The sequence below is a fragment of the Odontesthes bonariensis genome, chromosome 17 (assembly GCF_027942865.1).
Source record: "Odontesthes bonariensis isolate fOdoBon6 chromosome 17, fOdoBon6.hap1, whole genome shotgun sequence".
Lineage (NCBI taxonomy): Eukaryota > Metazoa > Chordata > Actinopteri > Atheriniformes > Atherinopsidae > Odontesthes > Odontesthes bonariensis.
This window is the reverse complement of record NC_134522.1, coordinates 22,337,462-22,362,359: the sequence shown is the minus strand read 5'-3', so window position 1 is coordinate 22,362,359 and position 24,898 is coordinate 22,337,462. Positions and strand designations below refer to the sequence as shown.

Below are 24,898 nucleotides of genomic sequence, written 5' to 3'. Positions count from 1 at the left end.
GGACCAAACTCCACCTGCCACAGTTATGAATTAAGGAAAACTTCCTGACAGATGAGAGAGCTCACTTAATATGGCGCATGTGCAAGCTCATCGATGAGACGTAGATGGATGAAAGAAAAGCCGAAGAATGGCACCTTTGCTTAGTTTTGATCAGAGAGAAGCAGCAAGGTGGCCCTAAAGATGGCGAACACTCAGGTGGCATGACCCTGGGGAACGTGTCCCTTGTTCAAGGGCCTGATGACATGGAAACTGAACTTAGGCTCGTTGTTTACACCTCACATTGACCTCCTGGCAATTACAGTCACAAAGGAAATAGATCATTCAGATGTACTGTCCTCTAATTATGGCGGATTCAAATCCCCAAATGATTTGTAACTTTTATAATGTGTTTACTATAATAACTAATTGCATGTTTGTAATGTGAGACAAAAATGCTGAAACTGCTTTAGATTTGACTGCTTAATACAGTTGAAATGTTATTCAGTTATTGCCTGATGTGTAATGACTGTCTTTGGCAGTCACTGCAACATTCGTATTCCTCTATTTCTTTAGTGCTTCTCATTCACTGCGCAGTACTTATATTTTCTATTCTGTTGTATTGTGTTTTTATCCTTAACGCTCATTTCTAATTTTCTAGGGATTTTACGTCTGTATCTGGGCCGTATTCATGCAACAATGCTAATTTCCTTGTTGAGGGAAAAATAACGGATTGTTCTAACATGTTTTGTGTGCTATACTCCCAAATCATGGCAGTTTTTCTCCAAATCCAAACTACATATACATCATTATAATCGTGATATCACATTTTTGATGAGTACTTAAGCGATTTTCTGTTCATATCTGGTGTATCGGTATAATATAAAGGTATGTATGTAGCATATACTGCATACAGAAATTGTGCAGTGTGGAAGTGAGACACCGCATTTATTCTATTTTGACTAATTAAACGCGTCCCATGTGAAACAGCACTGTTGGTTTACCTCATATATGTGAGGTAGTTTCATTTGAACAATTAGAGCTGGTGGTAATGCAACAGTTTTGTTTTTTTTAATTACTAGAACGTATCCACTTGTGCATTCATTTGTTGGACAAAAAGCGATGTCACAAATCTCTGTGTTGACTCAAACTTTGAAGATCCGCTGTGTTGCTTGCTTACGTCAAAACTTTCAATCTAATCGCTGCACAATTCCGAGGCCCGCAACACGAAATGACCCTTTCTTTGGACAGATTCTGTCAAAAATTAAGAAAAGAAAGAAAGAAAGAAAGAAAGAAAGAAAGAAAGAAAGAAAGAAAGAAAGAAAGAAAAAAAGAAATGCAGACGTTGGCAGATGTTTTTTTTGCACAAAAACAAGACATTTATTCAAGTGTTCTCCAGCACAAGTACATACGGAGCTTTTATCTTCTCTCTGGACACTAAACATAAGTATGTGGGGGCGGAGAAGGGTGGGGGGGTCAAAGTGGAGAATGGCTGCTACATTTGCTGTACGAACTGTTCTTGAGGAGAAGCGTATAGGCCATAAAACAGTTATGACAGAAACAAAAGCCACAGAGAGCGTCAACAGTATCACCAAATATAAAAGTATTGACCTGCGTTGAACAGTGAAAAAACAAAAGGTTGTCGCTGATAAAAACTAAACAAAACACGCGTCAATTCGGAGCAACGTTCTGAAAAACAGACATGGAGAATATTACGGCATGGAATGTAGTAATAAGAAGCAATGCGCATTAAGTATGCTACAGTAAAAGTTATTAGCTTTTTTTTTTTCTCACACAATGTTCCCACAGATAAGCACCAACTACAGCAATCTCTAGTCTAAAACAATATAGGAAACCTTTCATTATTTGTTATCCTTGTTTTTTTCTTTTTTTCTTCCCAAGTACAAAGTTAAAATGCCTTTGTTAATATATTTATATGAGTGAAATAATAGTTCTTTTCCATGACTACAAGGAACTGAAAACAGTCATCGTCAAGACGGGTTTATTTCTCTTCCAATCAAATATATTTTTCTTGATAAAATGTTTAGCACCATTGTAAAAACGCCTACAGTCCCTGTTTTTTAAAAGTTTTATAAAAAAAAGGGAAACAAAGGCAAGGAAAGGGGGGAGAAAAAAAAACACCACCGTGTAGGGCTGCGCAGGGAAGCCGGGACCCGTTTGTAACGCCAATGTTGAGCTCACGAAACGTCAAAATCTGGATACCACTTGACATAAACAAATCGGTACGAAAAAGCTGACTTGGGAGTGTCCCTACATCTAACGCTTAAAGCAAGTTCTGAATCAAATTTCTCACTCGATTTTTTTTCTTATTTTTCACCTAAGGTCTTTTTTTTCTTTCGATGATATATATTAGCAAAGAATTATATTTGTACATCTCATACGAAATAAAAAAAAAAAAGGAAAAAAGAGACAAAAACAAATTGAAAACAGCAACCGGAAAAAGTATGTACAAAATGTACAAACGTGAAGGGGCTGGTTGAGTGTCATGAAATGACGGGGGGGGGGGGGGGGGGGGGTAACATCTGGTTAAAATATCACAGAGCACAGGAGCTCATTCTGAGCCTCGTGCGTGAGGACAAAAAACGATGGCGATAAGGTCACTTAAGAAATGAATCGCATAAAGAAATTAGATTTCAAATTTTGAATCTTAAATATCATAGATACGAGAAAACATCTGCTCTCATAAGCCTCTGTTTTTTTCTTCTTCTTCTTTGAGTGCCGACACCTTTGTCCGACACTGTGTCAGTTTTTCGTTTTGACAAACTGCAGCCTAAATCCTCCATACTTAGCTCTGACGTTACAATCAAGAGAATTTAGTTTGTGGATGTGACCCAACTTCGAACCGGCACTTAAAATTGACCCAACGCGTACCGCAGCGATTTCTAAAATAAAAACAGCAGAGGCCCAAATGTCCTTCACGGGGGAGGGAGGGGGGGGGGAACGACGGGGACAGAATGTCACGCAAAGCGGACGAACGCGGCTCTTAAACTCTGCTTCACATTTTACAATCTTAAAAGAAATAGACATTCTTTGAATTTTGGTGGCAACACGGCTGCGTTGTCGCTTGAAAAACACCAGAGAAACACGGATGATGGAGAAAAAGAAAAGAAGTTTGAGATTACAAAGGTCAATCCACCTACTGTATGTACATTGTCAAATAACGAGGGTTTCACATATCAAAAGCCGTACTTGCACTTCTATTGGCACAGCCCTACTGTATACAAAAAGTATTACACGAGGGTAGATCAGTTCACATCATCAAACTAAACATGAAACAATTCACCAAAAAAAAAAAAAACATTTGAAAAAAAAAAAAAAAAAGAAAGTATACATATAAAAGTGCTTAATAATGTTGATAAAACAGCACAAAATTGCTATAAAAAGGTAGAAGAACTTTGTGAAGCCGCACCATGTTGTTGAGGATTTGCACCTGACAGTTTTTTCAGTTTTACAGAGGTGGGCGCTGAGGAGGACGGTTACCCGGCCTGGTCCCCCTTCCTCCTGCAGCCCCGTTTACTAACAGTTGTACAGTAATATCAGTCGGGGTGAAGCTAGGAAAAGTAGCTCACCGCAGACTTTGCTCTTGAAACTTGTTTTTTTTTCCCTGTTTTTTTTTTTTTTTTCTTTTCCTTTTTTTTCTGTTTTTTTTTTCGTCGGGATGATAGAAAAAACATCATCTCCCATGTGGCTAGCTTCACTCTCTGTTTGTGCAGATCGAGGCCCGTGAGCCCGAGTGTTGCGAGGCTGAGAGGTTAAATGAGCACCAGTGGAAACAGTAGAAGTATAAAAAGCTGTGGAGGAGCACGGGCTCTTTGTAGCAGTGTAACGTCTGTCGCCTTCACGTTTCCTCAGAGGTAGAGAAAATGACACAAGGCCGATCTTTTTTTTCTTTCCATTAAATGTAAAAACATCAAACACAAGTGACTCCAGCGACAGGTTAAAAAGAGCTCTGTGTTGTCTAAAGTTGTCGTGCCACATGGGCTATGATGTTTCTCATCATCTTGGAGCACCATGGTATTGTAACCATATTACAGTAGTACCTTTATTACCTTCAGTTGTGTATAGAAACTGTAAACAAAGAGGTATATGTGATCTGGTGTTTTGGATTCTCAGAGACACGGCTCTCCTGACACTGAAGAAAAAAAAAAATAATCACCTTCCTCCTATTCACATCTTTGTGAGGCTCAGTAGCTGGAAGCGCGGCTGGAAGCGCGGCTGCACCGCAGGGCGGCGATCGCGCAGCCTCGACATACAGCACTCTCACACGACTGAAAGATTTCACATATCTTGAAAAAAAAAAAAAAAGTCCCATCTTTCTGATGTTTCCCCATCGCATTATCCTCTCTTTTACAATATGCGTTTAGCGCTAGGTCTCAGTGTCTTGAGAAGAAAGCATAGTCTCAAGTATAGCTTGCACAAACAAATCAACAACAATAACACTGCTAAAAGGCAAAATGACAAAAAAAAAAAAAAATTAAATAGATTAAGAATTACAATTAAAATACAAGAAATAATGTGAAATCTACATCAATGTTTTGTTCACAACAAACAGTTGCGGTTCCTAAAAACGCTTCGGAGCAACTTGCTCCCATTGCTCAAACACAGGCAAAGTAATCTTTAAGTGGTGCAAACAGGTGGCGGATAACTGGGACGCTCCATGATCTGCCCAGGAGCCTCTGCCTCGCCAGTCGGCTCATGTTGGACACGTCCGTATAGTGGACAGGGAAGCCAAAGATCCTGACGAAGGCAACCGGCCGCACCACCGGACATAGACACAACCAAAAGGACAGGCAGGGAGCGAAACGGGGGAAAACACAGAGAGATAATCTTGAAATTCTGATCTCTGAGCGACTTGTATTTGGTCTGAATCTTTGTGCTTACATACCTTTCCATCTCAGTGCACCATAGTATGTCTTCCTTCTCATTCATGAATACGGGGAAGTGCTGGTCCTTGCCCTGCTTGATGGAATTAGACCTGGTGGTGATGGTCCTCACCTTGTCAAACTGCCAATAAAAAAGGAATAACTGTAACATCAGTGCATGGAAACAACTGGCTGGTTTAACAACGCCACAAAACTTGAACACTTTTGCAATTTGAACCCTTTTACAAATCAGAGGTTTTGGAAAGGCTGAAGATCATGAACACGAATCACGATTTCTCAGAGCTGATCAGACAGATTTCAAACTGTTACCTTTTGCTGATAAATTGAGGGTGTGTACAGTGTGCTGAGTGTGGTGCTTAACAATTTGAATAAGTATAATGAGCCATGATATTCTGCTGTAGCTAAATTAAAAACAACAAATGTATACTATGATTACATTAGATTCAGGATAATATTCATGGTGTTAGATGTGCTTCTGTTAATATGCTCATTGATACGAGAGTACCTTAGCTGTTCTGCCATGTTCCAAACATCCCTGGAGGTCCAGCCTGTCACTGAACATGGCAGTCAAAGGCCTGGAGAGGAAAATGAACAGGAGCCATGTACGTTATGAATATATGGCAGTAAAATTGAGCTATACCATTAAAAACAATTCTACAAATGCAGTCCCTTCTGTTAGGGTTACATTTTTTTTTCTTGTGGTGACCGTTGCCTCCCTCACAATTCACCCACTGACCTGTTCATGCCAGGAAGGTTACCCCAAAAGTAACGGGCACGGTGGGCAGCAGACACCTCCTTGGCATCGATCATCACTGGGTTGCACTGTGAGCCGAGCAGAGGAAAAACAAACAGCAATCAGACATGACTCGAGGGTAGCTGCCGTGTATATAAAAAAATGAGTTATGGGTAGTTAAGCTTTTCAAGTACAAAGCCACTATCATTTAAAGAAATCATTTTGTGGTTTCATTTCAAATCAATTTGGAGCCAGTCAAATAGAATTGTCCCCACAGAACCCATAAAGTGCTTCAACCTGATAGTTAATCAGTCCCTGACACGGCAAAACGCAATGTGGAGAGCAGAAGAATCAAATCTGTGGGTTGATTAAAGCTCATCAAACCCAGTGTATTACAAGTGTTTAATCAAGAAGAATAGGGTCAGTGATCCCTTCTAATAATGTGGGTCTGCAGATAATGCATCATTACCACAAGGGGGCATTCATTATCCAGAAATCCTTATGTAACTGCCAGCACACCACAGCCAGCACAGTTACATGCACAGTTGAGTTGAACAACAGTTAAAGCTTGATGTGGCCGTTTAACAGGACCACCATGCTTGCTGCATGCATGGGAGAGGACTCGAGTCATTGGCAGAAGTACGTCTGAAGCTGCAACGCTGTGGACTGTGAGAGTAAGCGTTCACGACAATTCCGCTTCTAACTTTTGCTTTGGGATATCATTGTACGAGTGAGTGTAGCTGAATTCACTGCACAGCTGTTGTCTTTATGTTACTTAAAAGGTGACTTTGTCAGATGAAACTACGGTTAAAATTTTTTTATTAGAGCAGAGCGACAGTCTGGAAATGCTTCAAGCAACCACTAGTTGACAATCTGTCTTAATGGAATAATTCTTCTTAATGACAATTTCTTAACCATCTCACAAAAGAAACAGGAAGACCATGTGAATGAGGGCAGCTTTGTTAGAGATTCAGCTGTATCAGTATACACGTCTGCTTTACTCTTTTTACTAAAAAGTGCAAAAAGATAAAACTTTGGAGAACGTGTGGAGAGCCTGAGCCTACTTGAGTCTAGTCTAGCTTATACATGCAGGAGTGATTCAGTTCTCAAAAGCATCATCTGGACGGGTTAGCCTAATTTTGAGAAACTCGTTTTCATACAGACAAACATGTTCATATGCATTGCAAAAGTCCAGTTTTGTTAGACTAACACAATAATTGTTTTTTTCCTACTGTCATGTACACCTGCGTACTTACTTAATGTTCAAATCTTCAAAGGAGAGTACAGCTTTCACTGTCGAAACTAACCTCTAAAAAGCGAGATATGTCTCTCTTGTCACTGACACCCATGGCAACCACATTTTCAAAGAGCCAGAAGAAATGCCGGTCTTCCCCCTCCTTTGGGCGGGCCTCATGGAGCAGGCGGTAAAACTCAAAGAAAAGGCGTCCGGTGCCCTCTGCGGGGAAGAAAAAGTCAATAAACAAAGGTAGAAGCACAGAAAGGGACAGAATCTGATCTGATCCTCTGGCAATTTGCGTATTCAAGACATTTGTAGCAGATTAATTTACAAAACGTACAAGAATCATATAAAGCATAAGGTTGTGAAGCAGATTGAACCCACCATAGAGACCCTTCCTAGCAGGATTGACTATTGAGAGGTCATTGCATGGGCTTCCACCAATAACGAGGTCAAAAGGACCCCACTCATGAATCTGCACAGAGATAAGAGTAAGAGTCAGATACAAAGAAACATGCATTATACAGTATCCAGTATTATACGTCTAATACTTAATGCCATTCTTCCCTCAGTAAGACATCAGAATCAGAATCAGAATCAGAAAAGGTTTTATTGCCAAGTAATTTGTACATCACGAGGAATTTGGCCTGGTCTGTTTGGTGCCATAAGAACAAAACAAAAAATATAATCATAATAGAATAAAGTAATAAATGTAAAAAAAAATTAAAATATGTGCAAAGTATTTGTAAGAAGAGTGCGTTAATGTAATGCACTCTGTAATGACAGCGAGACAGAACGTTAATATAACGTTAATATATAAAGTGTCAGTGGGGATGAGGGGTCATGTCAGTGGGGGGGTACAGTGGGCCTTGTTGGTGAGGCCAACTGCAGAGGGGAAGAAGCTGTTCTTGTGGCGGGAGGTTTTGGTCCTGATGGACCGCAGCCTCCTGCCAGAGGGTATATACGTGGGTATATAGATTTAATGGGAGGGTAAGGTTCCAACTTTCTCCGGTTCATCATTAGAAAACATTCAACTGCTGTTTAGGAACGTAGTTTGTGAGTAATAACATCTGCAATCAGAGCCGATTACCAGCAAGCCTAGCGTCTGTATTCATTTAAACATCTGTTGTGAGTTATTTTTCTCATTTTTAAGACAATAAAAACACATGTGCATGTTGAAGAGTTCTTAGGTGCCACTTTCCTATGGTTCTGTTTCTGATTGCCCAATGAAGAGGATTAGTCCTCAGCTTCAGTGAATGGTAAAACAAAACTACAGTCACATCTGCCACTGACGTCCCACTGAGCAGCCAAAAGCCAAAAGTCAAAACTCACATGTTTGCGTGTGACGTTCCTCACATCACCGACGTACATGATCCGTCCCTGATGCCGGACGATACCCACTGTGATGGAGTCTTCGCACACTTCAGAAGCTACATAGCGATCCACTTGGATGCCAAGTTCTCTCAACACCAGCAGCCCTGCACAATGCGTAGTCAAAGCAGAGACACTAAGGACAAACAGGTCAGGACTTTATCAACACCAACTAAATGGTGCCATTTAGATTAATATGAAGCTTGGAGTTGTTTGTTTCCGCCTACGAATCAACCTAACCTACATCACTCTCCCTAACAATACAGATATTACCCACATGTTGACTGATAAACTCTTGCATTTATAATAATGGAGCTGTTTTATGACATTTTTATAGCAATTATAGAGTGACAACAAAGTCACTCGAAGGAGCGCACTGAAAATTTAGAAACCATTGCAAATATTTAATGAAATCGCAAAAAAAAACCCACAACTGAGTACAAATGGAACAATTCTTATAGATTCAGACAACAAAAAAAATAACTATTGGAGCTCTCTGCCCAACCTGTTGCTATGCCATCAAATAGTGACAGAACACGAATGGGCTTCCTCTTCTCCACCATGACTGGGGGGTAAAGCTTTGGTGGATCCTGAAATGACGGGATGAGAAGACGAAAAAAGTGAGGCCTGTGAAGAAACATTCTCCTCTGCGAGCCACTTGCATTGTCATTCTCAGCCTTAGGGTTAAAGTACTCACAAAATCTTGGTCGTGATTATTTGCAAAGAAGTGCTGTAAACGGTTGGGCCAGTCTGAGCGACGCTCCAACAGACCGAACATGCCCTTCTGAGAACACATGAAGCAGTTCCACGGGTCCTCTTTGATGGCAGCGTGAGCGGCTCCTTGACCAACAAGGAGATCCACACACTCCACACAGAAGCACCTGAACGCAAGGCCAAAAAATGCATTACTACAAGTACAATGAGTGCTGAATACATTTCGCTGAGCTGAGTAGTCGTAGTATTGAGCACAGCCAGGAAACTAACCGAAGCATACAATTTTCAAAGTATTTCTGCCATATACAGCGCAATATGTTCCAACATGCCTGGTGGTGCTCTTCTTATTGTAAATCAACCCTTCTGAGGCACAAAAAAAAAAAAAAGAAGAAGCTATCTGACACCCCAAACACAAACGAAAAAAAAGAAAGGCGGGAAGTGTAATGAAGAAGAGGGGGTGCTCTGTGGGGTTTACTCTAGTTACTGCCTTGTAGGGGGAAAAGAATTCTGTGGAGGAAAAAAAAAAACAGAAACGAACCTCGAGCGGCTAAAAAAAGCTCAATGAGAATTCCCACCAATGTTTCTGTCAGGGGATAAATCTCTCAATCTTCTTAAGAAATGTTTGGTCTGGCAGTAATTCTATTTGTCCTAAAAGCCCACATATACGAGAATGTAGAGTAGCTGGTTATGAGGAAATAAAAGGAAAATGAGGTTTTGACTGCTGTTATATTTGTACCGTCGGGGGGTGGTAAAATAGAATCAGTCATTGTCCAAAAACTACACTTCACTCAGCCACACATGTTCTTCCATTAGATTAAAAAAAAAAAACATACTGTCCTTCTACTGTAAATTCTTATAGTAACTCATAATTTGTATTCATTAGTAGCTGAATTTACTACCCAACAAATGTGCGTTTCAGTCCTGTGGTACTACCAATCGCTAAAACCTAAAAACACCTGCAGTGAAACCTTTTCCCTTTTTAATAGATCTGTGTATATTCGACAAATGGGTTGTCAGTCTTTGTCTTCTGATGACATCAACGGACAGTAACAAAACCACAGAATACTTTCAGCCATGTCCTTTCAGTTAACTTTAATGTAGATGACTGAAACTTTGTTCAGTTTCTTCTTCAGTCAGAGGTCAGAAACGGGCCATGAGATTGCAGCATCGGTTTCACGTCCACGTTGCCCAGTTGGAGAGGCAGCGAATTATCATCGAAATGTCCCCCGAATGTCAAATGCTATCATCGAAAACACAAAGCAAAGCATTGTGTGCTGGTTCGTCGTGACTGACAAGACTCAATCTGTTCTCAGTGGTTCTCTTTTACAATTTTGTTCTCATAAACTTACTGTGTGGGGTACTTTATCAGACTCTTTCTTGCTAACTAACAGTGGTCTGTTTAGCTGATGTGCAAGGCAACTGCACTTTGCATAACATTTATTGCCGGCCGCTTCTCCACTGAACCTCTATGACTGTGCCTGACATCAGTATTATTAGATTTTCGGCCCACCACAAAGCTTCTATTGTATATTTGCTGTCAGCAGCGATGACATAATTCTCCTATCTACGTTTATGTCAACATACTGCACTCGTGTCCAGGGGGCTTAACTTGTTTGAGCCTCAACGCCATTCACAAATCAAAACATTTTACGAACACTGACAACGACACATGAATTATTTGGCTTTGCTGCACATCCTCATATTTTTTCTCAATCAATTTTGGGAGAACTTGCATTGGCAAAGAAACTTCAAGAAAGAATTTGGACCTGCAATAAGAGCTGAATATCCTCACTGAGTAAAAGAGGAGAAGAAGTTCATAAAAAGAGATTTTACGTAGTTATATCATACGTTGGGTTTGGTTCCGCTGAATTGATTGAATTAGTGCTGAGGAGATGTAACATCTTACTAATTATCTCCCGTTTATGTGTATATGTGGCGTCATGTAATTGATGTAATTTGAAGCCAGTAGAAACCTCACCGACAACAGTTGTTGTTTCCACACATGAGCACCTCACGTCCCCCGCAGCAGATAGTACAGTACGACTGATATCCATCATCATCATATTGATAAGCACATTCTAGGAAACAGTTCTGCACAGAGGAAAGCCAGAGCGAGCAGTGAGACATATTAACAACCAAAGTTTTTATGGGCTCACATAGGTGTTGCTTGAAATATGTTCGGTTTATCATATCGGCTGGGATTTTTTTTCATGACACACTTAGACCATTAGGGGGCTTTAGCTTACCTTGCAGCTCTGGCACATTCCTCCAGCAAACAGAGGGTGCTCGAGGCCAACATTGAGACTTCCACAAGAGATACAGATGTCTGCAGGAAGAGAAGCATGTGTCAGTACTTAACAGGCAGGGGTCAGCGAGGTTTACTCTCATCATTTTATGGACACAGGTGCATTCGTTTCAGCAGCTTTGCTTGCTGCTGCAAGCACTCAGAGGACACGGCCCTTACCCTCAATGCTGCGACACTTTTCTCTGACTTCGTGAACGAGCCGCTCTGAAAAAGAGAAATGCAGGTTAGCAACAAAGTTTTTTTTTTTTTTGGCTTCATTCGCAAAAATTAACAAGCTTCTTTTCATTGTCTTTGAACAATCTAAGCCTTTTCACCTGCCTAGTCATATCAGTTACCAATGGACCTCTTGTCCAAACACTTCTTCTCAGAGCACTTATGCTAATATACTATTCTCTGAGGCCTTCCCAGAGGACCGAATAAGTGTTCATGACTCCAAAATAAGCTCATAAACGAGGCATCTTACCTCGTGTCCTCTCATCAATGATGTCCTTGACCTTAGGTTTCTCTACTGTGCTTTTGCGTGGCTTTTTGGCTGGAGGAGGTGTATATGCCGCTGCTTCTGGCTCAACCCAAATCTCAGGATACACCTTTTTGTATGGGTTACGCTCATCTGGGGTGCACAGCATATCAGAATTATTACAACAGAAATCACTCTGAATGGGTTCATCATAACATGATTAATTATAGAAATGGACACGTGGTGAGTTCAAGTTTCCCAGCTTCCACGGGGTCAAATATCAGAGCTTCATCAAGTTGACTTGTTCTTACCCTCTGGTGGCTCTAAGCCCTTGGCTCCAGTGGGCTGAAATCCTGACATAGCCCAGTCAATCATCTGCTTGTTCAACATTTCCACTGATTTGGACGTTTCTGTCTCATCACTTTCGGGGCAGGCCATGAAGGCTTTTCCTGCCCGGCTGCTAGCCACCTGCAAACCCATCAAAAACATTCAACTGAGCTTTATCATTATCATATGAAGCAAAAATAATTATATACGTCATTTAAGAAATAATTCGTCATCAAAATGCTGCTTTTGGACTAACCTGTAACACTTCAAAGATGGCTTTCTTGTACATGGGCTGCTTGTTGTAAGTTGGTTGGTGAAAGGCATTATTAAAGGAGCTTAAAGGCATGAGTTTCTCTACACAGACCTGTAAAGATATTAAAAATATTCAAACGTTTTTCACTTCACATGTTCACAGATCTAATGCTTTTCAATGAATGCCTTTGGATATTAAAAAGTGTTACGTCTGTACAGTAAAAGGCTTGTTATGAAGCAAGTGGTTGTCACTAAATTGAAGTCTGTTTCTTTGAAAAAAGAAAAAGAAAAATCACCTGGCTAAAATATTAATGTTGGCCCTAAATACTCACCACTGAGAATTTTCCATCTCCAAACCACATGACCCATCTGGTTCCCTCTGCAGCTCTGCTCCGGCCCGTCATAAACCAGGATACGATGCGGCCTGGCCACCACGAGAACCCTCGCAGCTTTCCCCAAACCAGCTCGCCGATGCCAAAACCACGACCATCCTTCAGCCAAAATAAAAGATAAATCATCCACTCGGTATTAACTTCTGGGCACAGTTGTGAAATTGTTTCAAGTAGTATGTCCTCAGATATTCTTTACTTTTGGACTGTTAGATTTTACAAAAAAAAAGAAAAAAGATATACAATAACATCAACACAATACACAATTAAAGGTGATTCGTGATATGCCTTTAAAGAAAAGCCACAACAACAAATCATTTTCATGATCTATTAATCTATCAGTTACACCAAATAAAAAATTCCCGTCAGAGCTTCCAAAACGCAAGAAAATTGGGAACAAAACCCCACTTTTTTTGTGCAAGCATTCAAATGGCATAAAACTTTTTGGAACAAAACAGGAAAACTTGGTTAACGAAATACCTAAATAAATAAATGAAAACCGCACAAACACAAAAGTGGAATATGACATTAATAAACAAGAGCTACTCATACTGAAGTGAGAAGTGCATGTCATGCTCTCCTTCTCCTTTGATAGTAAACAGTTCTTGTCCTCAGTCAGTTGTCACCTGATATCTACAATGACTACCTCTCATACTTATGTGATCTCTTGTATTCCCTCTTTTGTGGACGCAGCACATTCACACAAAAATGCAAGCATGCCAGGATGAGTAAAGCGTCTCTGCTGCTTAAACTACACACAGGGCAAACCAGAAAAAAAGTTGCCCGCTGGCATCTTAACGCAATGATTATTATAGATTATATTAGTCTGTGAGGTGCGTTGAGAATAAAAGATGAATCGATCAGGATCTTTATTTCACCATTTGAGATCCAGGGGTATTCATAAAACAGCCGTGGCAACAGTCTTCTATGGCCATGCCCAATGACGTCTCTGGATGCTAAATAAAAAATACTATGCATGCTCTGTCCAGATTGTTGTACATTGTTCCCGTAGATTCCTGCTTCAGATAAAATGCAGGCTTTAAGTTGTGTTTTCTGTACCGTTTTTATGCCACCAGGATGTGTAGTATGTTTCTGTTGGAAAACTACTGCAGAAGTGAAACTTTCAAGATGCGCATTTCAAGAGCAAGTTACAGCTTGTTGTAATCCAGGCATTACCAGTGATGGATTGTGTAGTGTTAAGTGACTCCAGACAACATGGCAGATTAGATGACAGGGGCTGAGCTATGGAAGCCCCCGCACGTAATTTAAACCCTAGTCGTAATCATTAAATAAAGCCTGTACAAAGTCTAGGAAATGTAGTCCATGTTTGGAATATATGCTACGATGCTCATAATCAAAGTTTGGAAAGCGCTGCATAAAAAGTCAAATAAAATAAAAAATGTCTACACAAACTTTCTTGATGTATGATTTCAGCTTCTGAATATTTCTTACGGTACTCTCTTTTATTATATTCTGTTTCACAAAGTTCCCGAATGGACTGTTTTGACAGAGTTGTGCTGTTAGAATACAACCAGATTGTGGTTTGGCATTATCCTGCTGAAATAAGCAGCACCACACAGTGCCTCAACTGTGTAATTTAGCTTTTTAATGTGCACTAATAACCCTCCATGGCCACCCCTAATGCTTGTTTTTTAATAGAGTTTTTTTCCCTCATAAGAGTGTTAAGACTTGTAAAATATTGAAAGCTACCATAACATACTCAGAGTAAACTCTAAGAGACTTCTAACAACTGAAATGTGCACATTTGTAAAAATAAATAATTAAACTTGAATCAACAAGGACTATCAATTATGGTTTTAAACTAAACCTTTCTTCAAATAGATTCAAATATGTCTGTTGAAAAATCTTACAGCCGCACACAAACCAATGTAAGTCATGCTCGCATTGATCTTACCTCATACTCAGGCTCAGTGTCTGCAGACTTGGGAGAGGTTTTTTCTCCTCCTCCGATGGCGAGGGGCTCAGGGGTGGTGGCCACAGTGGGGGAAGCCGGGTCAGTAGGCTGCTGCTGCTGCTGAGGTGGCTGCTTGTGTTGCTGTTGTTGTGGCAGCGACAGCTGGGATTGCTGTTGATACTGAGGCTGTGACTGAGACTGAGAGTGCAACTGAGGCTGAGGCGGTAGCTGTTGCTTTGAAGGCTGCGGGTGTTTGATTATTAAGACCTCCTCTTTCTGGGTCTCCGGTTCACTATCCTCAAGATCCTTCATCGCGTTCATCACTGACATCAGTTTGGCTTTTTTCTCTGCCTGCAAAAAAACAGTGACAGTAGAGGTAAGTATTTGTATGGTCTGTGAGTTTAAATTATACCAAGATAGGAGTTCTTATTTTGCAGGATACCCTAAATGTTACAAATTTAACCAAACAGGACCTAAAACATCAAGACATGATGCGACATATAATGGATATATCAGTTCATATGGTTAGCCGGTGTCTAAGGTTTTTATGGTTTAAATGTTTGAACATAAAATGCTCCAGAAAAATAGTATAATTAAAAGAGACACAAAAAAGATAACCATTGGGTAATAGGATGAGGAGCCAAATCAGCCTTTGTGATGAAAGAATGGATCAATTGCAATGTTTGATCATTTGCACTATGCACAGCTTTACTTAGCAAAAAGTATTGAAATTTGTTATACGACCCCACCAGCCTCTCCATGCATGAGAATGAACTACGAGCAGGTACGATACAAACATCTCTTACGTTGCTGTACAACACAAGAGATGGACCTCATGTCTACTAAGTAAATGCAGAGCTGGAGTCTGAAAGCCTCCGTGAACATCTCTTAATCTCAGACTTTAAGGCCTGTTCATCAACAGCAGAGCGTACAGTAACTCTATAGTGTCCACAGCCGCAGAGCAGAGTTCAGTGGGTTTGTGGTACCTGACACTGAACTGCTAGGTCGATCAGAGAGGACGAGATGCAGCCGGGACTTAAGCCTCTCACAGTAAATCCCCCAACAGCTGCACTCATTCTGATGTCTCTCTCACTCAAACAACACTGGGCAGAACCTACATGAACACATATGCTAACTTTCCTCTCTTACTTTTTTTTCCTTTTATGCACACACACACACACAGACACACACACACACACACACACACACACACACACACACACACACACAATATATGCAGTCCCATATGTAAACACGTGTTGGTCATACTAAAGGCTCCACGTGACAGCAGTGCTGCACAGCTGTGCTTATTTTTCTCAAAAGTTTCTCAGGTTCTCAGATCTCACACATACTGTAAATGTCCAGAGCCGGAGTGGGTGTGTGGGAGGAGGACAAAAAAGTCAAAAGGGGGAGAGACTCCTAGTCCTCATCCCCAGGGTGACTTGTAAACAATAGTGCCTTTAAGGGGAAGGGGGTGCCTTGACTGTGTGGGGAGGGGTTTCAGTGCAGAAGAGTAGAAACATGTGCTCTTCAATCAAGAAGCTCTGCTGTGGTTTATAAATATCTCTACTGTAGTGCTGGATGGATGGTTCAAAGCCCTTAGCCATATGTGTCAGGCTTCTTGGCTCCAACACCAGCACACTGGAGTTAGTGTTCGACAGCCAGCCTGGATGTGTGGTTCCAGATGGTAAACTGCAAAAACTAACAAATGTCAGTTAAACTGTTTTATGAATATGGTGGAACAATCTGCAATCATTATTGGCAAGTGGGGAGAGTAGTTTTGATGCAGATGGGAAGAAATTGATTCACTGAGAGCAACTGTAAGAGGATGTGGGACTTAAGCTCAAAAAGCGCTTCTTCAACTCTCACGATTAGTAAATATAAAGTATACTGAGAGATCTACAAATGCCAATAAAACAGCTGAGCCACTCTTTCTATGATTATTTTTGTGTGTTTAGTGTCAGGCTGTCTCCAGGGTTCCTTCTCCTCAAAACCAATGAGAAAATGATGTTGAAAATGCCAGATGGGGGAGGAGAGAAAGTTGGCTATAAGAACCAGATATTTGTATCTGGACTTCTTCTCAGTTGTAAATGCCCCCTTTTGGGGGCCTCACAGTGTGTGTGCCGCTCTACCAGCAAGACAGCCCCTCTGAGTCTAAAGCGGAAAATAGAAAAGGAGGTAGAAGAGATACAATGCAGTCTTTATCATTTACACGCGCCTGCCTGTCGCCGACAGGTCAGAAATACCACCAGTTTATATCCACTGTCACGCCCTTGCTGCACACAAATACCAACAATGACAGCACTTAATACAAACTTTAGTCCTGCAAACACAACAAAGCAAATATGCCGAAGACACTTACACATTTTAACCCTTGGAAACATATGCTTACATATGTATACTATGGAAGACTTTGCTTTCAGTATTCATGGACTTGTTATGAGCAGAGTTAAAACAGAAGCTGTACAGGCCTCTGGCAGAATGTACAGACATGTTGGTTGCACAATGGAGGATAATCTGACTTAGAGGTTGTGCAGCATGATACCCTGAGGGCTCAAGGGGTGACAGAGTGCACTGGAAGGCAGAAAAAAAGAAAGAGAACGGATATTGGTCTCTGGGGTGTGCAGATGATACTTCACCATCGAATCTTGGCTGTGCTTGTTAACAAAATAGTCCCATTTACTGCATAGTTACAGTAATTTATGAAACTACAACTGTCTTTAAAAAAAGGCTGTTAACTTTACGGGGAAGTTTTTCTGCCTCAAAGTGTTTAAGACTCAGAGGTGCAGTTGCATACGCTCTGAGACCTCTGAGCAACAAAAACAATAAGCCTGAAACAAATTCAATTACCTCAAAAGTGTTAAAAGTTGCAGAAAAAAAAAGTGCCTATGCGGAAAAACAAACAAGCGTCACGAAGACTCTGATTCAAGGTAAAAGTTAGATGAAAGAAAGAGTCAGTAAACATTACTTCCTCACACAACATGACATAAGAGTTTGACCTTTGCGTGTTCAGTTCAAAGACCTAAGCTTATCTACTGAGCAGGACTCTGGAAAAATTAAAAATTAAAAAAAAAATTAAAAAATTCCTTACGTCACAACAGGTGTATATGCAACAGGTCAAAATGCAGCAAAATCTTATCCAAAACTTTCAAAAGGTTCATTTTAGAGGCAGAAAAAAGGACTAGAAATGCACAAGTAGTGAGTTTTCTTGTGCACCAATGTAGCTACTGCATTCAATAAACAGATTTTTAGCACAGTTCCTACAAAAGCTGCGTATTTCATGAGTGGCCTTGGGGGGTCACACCAAAAGAGGCCATCTGGTTCTCATTGTGTTGCATCCTTTTAAGACATAATCAGGAATATCGCAAACTCAGCCATGAATACATACATAAAGAGAATTCCCAATGAATCCACAATTTGTCCAAAAAAAAAAAAGCTGGGGGAAGCTGCATCAAAGTCCTGTGAAATCTTAAGTAATCAAATTACTGTTCTCCCATTAAATCTATGTCTTGAGGAGGACGGTACAAAGAACACAAAGATGGGACGAAATGGGCTTTGAGGCCTGCACGACAACTTCACACTTTTGCCAGGCAAGTGTTATGTAAGGTGAAATCACGCTGGCTCTGGCAAAAACAGCAACATTTTTAAGTTAAATATATATCACCTAGAAAAAAACATGATACTCCTCTGACTTCTCTAGGTGCTGCTCTGAAACAGGAAATAGTTTCAGCACATATTCACCCCACGGGAGAAAACTTTTTTCATGCCAGCAACTTTTTCCAAAACATGGCTAAAGCCTGCTCACTCTTCGCTTTTTTTTTTTTTTTAAAGAGACGGTCTCCCTTTTACCATGCAGCACAGATGGTCCACAACAACTCTCACTGAAATACCTGAAGTCAGCATATTCCCCTCGCTGTAACCAGGCTAATCAGACATGCACACTATCCCCCTGTGTTATCAAACAAACAATGCAGTGCACATACCCATTCACGCCAGCGTGCTACCCTCATAATCCAGTGTGGGGGCTTGAGTTTTTTTCACCCCCACTCTCGGGGTAGAGGAGATCGCTTGAAAAAAGAAAGCATGAACATTTCTTTGTCTGGGAATTCAGGGTCAGGTGATTGCCTACAGGAATTCTGGTTGGCTAGAGGACTTGCAAAATGTTGGCAAGGGGCCAAGAGGCTGTCTTGCAAGCAGAGCTGGAAATTTGCTGCAAACCTCATCTTCACCCTCATATCCATAGCACAGAGTTCATTTCCATAGCTGGGGGAGGGGTCCGGAGAAGAATGGGGGAGGGAAACGGAGAGTGAGAGAAGGAGAAGTCCACTGTAACGCATGGTACGTGAAAAAAAAAAAAGAGAGATCCTGGAGAAAGTGCAAGACGGTCGTAAGCCTCTCGGCCACCGTGCCGTCTATGAAAAAGTCAAATCCACAGCAGCAGGAGTAAAAGCAAAAGTAAAGCCTATGCATCATATTAGTGCTCAGAGGTCTGCATGCATGCAAATCAGAAAAAAAAAACTTTCAATAAGCCGGATAAAAGGAGAGAAAAAAAAAAGAGCGCATTCAAATTCCTTTACATCTTAGCCATGTCGAGCTACTATTTCAAGGAAATCCACCTCGGTCCCTCTATTTTGAAACCGTTAACCACTCACTTGCCCATATTTTATGACATTTCACTTGTAGGACCCCGGCATGTCTTGCTAATTTGGCAATATTTCCTCCCCGGAGACACTTTTATGGCCTCTCCCCGAGCTTTCTTCAGAGGGGAGTGGAGGGAGGCATGAAAGGGAAAGAAACAGAAAACCCCATGTTGATACTACGAAGATTCCCCGTTATGTAACCGATGAAGTTGCACTGCATCACATTACTGTCATGTTCAACATGAGTAACTAAGCAATGTGAAGCACTACACATTTTTTTTTCAAAATTCATGTCGAATGAATCATAAAAATCTTTTAAAAAACTACATTTTCATAAAAGGCTGGATTTTTCGGTGGCTGAGTTGGAACTTGATTCTCCCATTTGTCATCACAAATGTTCGATAGAAGTTCGAATGTTATTCCATGTGAGTTTGTATTCAGTTTGTATTTAAATTCATTTCTTGTAAAACAGCCTCATCACAGCTGTTCGGGAGCTGTCAAATTAACCTTTTTTCTCAAGGTCAAGAATTAATTTCCTAGTCTATTTATAAATTTCATTAACACAGGGGGGTTCTGATGAAGATGGCACAGTACTTGTCCAAATCAGAATTGTTGGCCAATTACTTTAAAATGTGAAAGTACACATTGTGCCGTTAGCTTTAAAACTGCTTAAAAAAAGATTGCCACTCTGATTATCTTCAGTCTGACCTAATGGGCCCAATGTATTCTAAAAATGGATCTAAGCTTCAATTTTCAATTGTATTATCATCTTGTAAATTCCTGATTTTAATCAAACCAAATGTTTCTGATTAAATAAACCCCTTGAATTGATTCATCAAGTTTGTGTGGGAATGTTAGAGGTTGAATTGAAACCAGACAGTTTGTCATCCTATCAGAATTTGTACAGCTCTGTGTTGCTAGGAAGACAATAAAATGTGTTCAGCTCTCTGACTGGTGGGCCTTCAGTAAAATGACACAGGGCAACACAATAGCAATGCAATGAGGGATCTATTTGAAGTGACACTCAAAATTGACCAATCGCATCTCCTCCTGCCCTGGGACCATGAACAATAAGCCACCTCTAGACTTTTCGGTGTAAGTTTTAACTGGACAACAGCTCCAAAGAACAGAAGATTAGCCAGCTAGCCTGTTTCTCACTACGGCAGCAGTGAGTAGGACATTGCTGCCAATTTATTAGCTGTGCAGTTCTCAAGATAAACTTTTGATGCATAGTTTGAGTTAATCCTCAAAAGAAGACAAAAAAATCAAGGTTTTTGTGAAGCATTTTGACTCCACCAACTCTGCAAGGAACTCCTGAATGACGGGATCAACCAAAGCTGAAAAGCTTTATTGCTGGGATTGTTTGTCCTTTAGAAATATGGGCTTTCAGATTCAGGAATGTCATTCAAGTCAGCCTCATCACCATTAGTTTTCCAATAATGACAGCACTAAATGGTAAGTGATTCAAAGTTTTGTGTGCCACCGCGCCAGCTGCTTTATATTCTGACTGCTGCGGTGTTGTAGCCTGTGTTAAAGCTGCAGTCGGCAGGTTTTCAAAATTGCGAGTCTAAAGTCGGAAAATTCGAACTGATACAACTTTCAGGTCCCTCCCCCAACCTCTGACAAGCTCCGAATCGCCCCCCAAACCCCTCCCCCTCTGTGGACGAGGTTGTGCACGTGAGTTCACACCAGTGTGAGCGCACACAAGCTGGGGCAGACTCACGCTCAGCAGCGTGTGCACAAGCTGTGATTGACAGGTAGGATTCCTCCACCCTAACTTGATTGGTTAAAAACAGCCGGGAGCGCTCGGTTTTTGTAAGCATGATTACAGGCTTCAGAGGGAGCTACAGATTTCGTTATTTTTTCTAAACAGCCTATTTAATATTCTACTTCCAGAATCCCATGACAGTTCAAGCTAATATGACTAAAAAAAAGTTCCCGACCGCAGCTTTAAAGTTTACTTGAGAAAGCAGTCAAGTAAACTTGTTGAGGTTCATCATGCACTTTACCTTAAATCTATACGATAACTGTTTTTTTTTATAAATAAAACATGACATGCACTTAATAAACTGGAACAAAATTCAATATTAGTTATCAGTTAAGAATCACTCTATTTGTATTTGATCACTGGTCACTGGTAGCCTGGCGACGCCATCCTACGTACTTCCGCCCAAAGATTTTGGCTCCGCACATAGTCTGGCCAAATCCCCCTACCTCGGTTCGCTCAGTGTTTTGCCAATCAGCAAACAGTTGCGAGTGGTGACGCAGAACTCACGCGCGGAGTCCATTGTAGTCCATATAATTGTAGTTCAACCGCAGCAGAAATAAACATGGCGACAGAAGAACGCTAGAAGCTATCCATGAAGTTGTCTCAACTCTGGAGATCATTACACAATTAAAACAAGAGCAAGAGGAATGCCTCGTCAATTTTGTTAGTGGCAAGGATGTCGTAGCTCTCCTTCCAACTGGCTTTGGGAAAAGTTTGATTTATCAAATGGTACCGGTATAATGAAAGCGGATGTGGGAAGCGTGATTCGCGAGCTAGAGCCTCGCGAGAGTAAGCATGAACCTCGGCGCATAACCTACGTCCTTTCTAAACATTACTGATTGGTTAAGGGAACTCCAATGAATCTAAGTTGCTGAGTAAGGTCCCACCCTCCATGGAAACGGATTCCTCTTGGGTTTTTCCAGACTGTTTGACGGAGTCAACAGTCGGCTTTCGCCCAGGCTAGGTCACAGGTGCTTGGCTTGTGTGTGCGCTCTAATTTTGTATTGAACATAAGATGTAATCAAGTTGGTACCTTGTGCTCACCTGTTATGCATTTTGTGGTTCCAATTCATCCCCTGAGTGTATGCACAGCTTGCATGATGGTGTAATTATTGATCAGGAGGATTCACAGTTTCCTTGAAACATGAAATATCACTGTTCTTTGGAACTACACTGCTTCTAAATTATACATGCCAGACATTTATTTTATAGCTGAAAGGGGTTAAAGGGGACTTTTGTTTTTGGACAACTACATGAAAGGACAGTAGTAAGGTTTTGGGGATTGAGGGGATTGAGTGCCATGGTCTGGGAGTCAAGGCTCAGTCTGAGAATAATTCTAATCTAACCGATTTCTGTGCCACTGACTGTTATCTTTTTCCCTATATGGCTTCACATAATTCCAAGTCTGCAGAGACACGCAACCATGCCCCAGCTTGACAACATTCAACAAGCAGCTTGAAAATGGGATGAGCTAGTGGAAGTGACTGGCTTTTCATCAGTGCTCCTGCAGCCCCCATTTGACCTAATTTTCTTCAACCGAGAACCCGCCATTTCATGTCACCACGCCAGAAGAATTCATCAACTTAATGGAGCGGATGGATTCAAAGGTCTGGAACCAGGAAAATAACTTTCCAGAGAAGCCAAATCATCAACTATCAAATGAGAAAACTCTCACTGAAGCATATTCGTCTTTGGGAATCATTCAAACTCAATGAGACTCAAACTGAAGAGATTCAAGCTAGGCCATATTGATTTTTTGATAAAGCTCTGGCCTGATCCAAGCATCCATTAACTTTGTGTATTATTCAGATTAACAAAGAAACTTTCATCTGAAAAGAGATGTTTCTGTTAAAACTTTTTCAAAGTCAAAACTACAAATAGTGAATAAAAGAAGTTTACAAGTGCATGGCCATTAAGTGCAAGGTCCCTGATTCGATCATGGCCAGGAGCCTTTGTTGCATGTTCCGCCCAACTCTATTCAATTTTTCCTGTCTTGTAAAAATGCCACATGAGCTGGCCAAAGCCAATCAAACAACAACAACACAAAACTGGCAGAACTGTTCAGTTAATTGAGATTCAACTTACTTTTGACATAAGGCATTGAAACCAGTGAGCAAGATGCAAATGTCATTGAAAATCTGCTGAAATAAATGGTACCTTCGTGAGATGTCAATGACCCATCAAATACACTTGGACAGGAATGCGACAGGAGCCCTATGTTTAACCCTAGCAGCTTTAGTCAACGCACTGCTGTCTATGGTGGCTGGGACAGAACTGGGGTACTCACCTCCATCTTCCACTTGGCCAGCCACTCCTCTCTGGTCCGCTTGCTAATGTAATAAGGGTCACCAGCCTGGAAGGTTATTCTGGGCATGGGCCTCTGACGGAGGCTGATCTCCCAACCAACTCCCCTTCGCAGCCTGCCTCGACCTCCCTGTTTAAGGTGTAAAAAATAAATAAATAAGAGTTAGCTACCTGCTTCTTAGTCCTTCTGTGAGCTCCTGTTTTTAAGTGGCACCCAGATTTGCGGCATAATCGTGCACCTAACCTGTCACCATAGCTTGTGAAAGGGATTCTTCTTAAAATGGGGGCAAATTCTAGGTTGAGCCAATGGGACGATCTAATTTTTAGAAAGATGATGACTTTGTGTGAAATGAGGCTGCAGTGTCTAATAACGACTCCCTGTAACAGTCTCAAGGCCGATGCTCCCAAGTGTATTTGATATTTCAAATCTATACACAGTTAGGTACCATTTCTTTCATGAGTCCAAAGGCAAAATGACCACTTAGTATTTCTGGACATCTGAATCTGCATAGTTTCCAGTCGAGAAAACTTGCAAGCTTTCATCAATAGCTGCATTTATGGTAAAGCTTGAGGCAAAATGATTGTCAATACATGGACTTAAAAGAACAGTTTGGAAAAATGTATTTGTGTGCTATCATTCCAAAAACCTAAATGAGAAAATCTATACACCTTGTTTATCTGTCCATTCATTGCAAAGAGGCTCATTAGTGCAGCTTAGCATGAAAACCCACCTGGCTTTGTCTAAGGAGAACAAAATCCAACTCCAGAGCTTTACAGTTTCTCTAAAACTTAATGATGGGTTGTTGTTGTTTTTTTTTGGTTAAATTTGAAATAAAAATCAGTGTATAAAAGCTGCCATGACAAAAAGCTTTGGAAAATATGTGATTTTCTTGCTGAGTGAGAAGACTGATACTACTGTCACTGATGTGCGCTTGAGAGATGGAAGATGGAAAGCTGATGCTTTCCCATTACTCAGCAAGGCGGCCTAGGTTTGGTGACCCCGCTTTTGGTGTTTTGACAAAGAAAACCAATCATTTTATGAGTTTCAGCTACCGATGTGTTAGTGAATGATAAAATCAGACATTTTTGTACCACTCTTTCAGGTGGTTCAGCCCCCTGGTGGCATGCTCTGGCTGTCACTCACAGTCTGATGTTAAATCAACTAAATGTGACGCTGAAACTTTGTCAGGCCCCCACGCCAAAAAGGTAATCATTTACATCCGAGTTAGATGTCAGGCCAATTTTATGTTTACGACTTTAACGCGACATCCTTTACCGGAGTCCAAGTAAAGCACTAATTAGTACTTGTATTTGTTTTCATTTTTATCACGCAATCTCATATTTGATCCTTTTTAAATTATGTAACAAAAAAAGAAGCAGCTTGTTATACCTGTATTCCTGCATTAAATCTAAGCTTCATGAAAATGATTTTATGAAATTATAAATGTTTGGTTCATGTTTAAACTGTTGATAACACCGGCTGTTTGTACAGTTTGCATTTTATAGTATTGTACTGAAATGTGTTTCCACACCCTTTTAATGAGCTTATGTAACTTATGTATAGACAAACCGTTATAGTAGAGCCTTCCAGGATTTTACTTGATTT

The 24,898-nt window shown here is 40.8% G+C and overlaps 1 protein-coding gene across 4 annotated transcripts in view; it reads right to left on the bottom strand.

Annotated features, from left to right (window-relative positions):
• Positions 1 to 1,331: 1,331 nt before the first annotated feature.
• Positions 1,332 to 24,898, bottom strand: part of dnmt3ab (DNA (cytosine-5-)-methyltransferase 3 alpha b) — a 41,992-nt gene continuing 18,425 nt past the window's right edge. For 2 of the 4 annotated variants that reach the window (XM_075448699.1, XM_075448700.1), the window contains exons 6-23: positions 23,276 to 23,422; positions 14,581 to 14,931; positions 12,609 to 12,767; positions 12,281 to 12,388; positions 12,009 to 12,165; positions 11,704 to 11,850; positions 11,400 to 11,444; positions 11,182 to 11,261; positions 10,914 to 11,026; positions 8,919 to 9,102; positions 8,727 to 8,811; positions 8,183 to 8,328; positions 7,235 to 7,325; positions 6,921 to 7,069; positions 5,617 to 5,702; positions 5,386 to 5,455; positions 4,883 to 5,001; positions 1,332 to 4,734 (exon numbers count right to left, since the gene is read on the bottom strand). In XM_075448699.1, coding sequence (XP_075304814.1) covers positions 4,593 to 4,734; positions 4,883 to 5,001; positions 5,386 to 5,455; positions 5,617 to 5,702; positions 6,921 to 7,069; positions 7,235 to 7,325; positions 8,183 to 8,328; positions 8,727 to 8,811; positions 8,919 to 9,102; positions 10,914 to 11,026; positions 11,182 to 11,261; positions 11,400 to 11,444; positions 11,704 to 11,850; positions 12,009 to 12,165; positions 12,281 to 12,388; positions 12,609 to 12,767; positions 14,581 to 14,931; positions 23,276 to 23,422 — 2,379 coding nt within the window. In that variant the 3' untranslated portion in view covers positions 1,332 to 4,592. Of the gene's footprint in view, positions 4,735 to 4,882; positions 5,002 to 5,385; positions 5,456 to 5,616; positions 5,703 to 6,920; positions 7,070 to 7,234; positions 7,326 to 8,182; positions 8,329 to 8,726; positions 8,812 to 8,918; positions 9,103 to 10,913; positions 11,027 to 11,181; positions 11,262 to 11,399; positions 11,445 to 11,703; positions 11,851 to 12,008; positions 12,166 to 12,280; positions 12,389 to 12,608; positions 12,768 to 14,580; positions 14,932 to 18,563; positions 18,706 to 23,275; positions 23,423 to 24,898 lie in introns of those variants that run through there. The other 2 variants (XM_075448702.1, XM_075448701.1) reach the window with 2 other exon arrangements.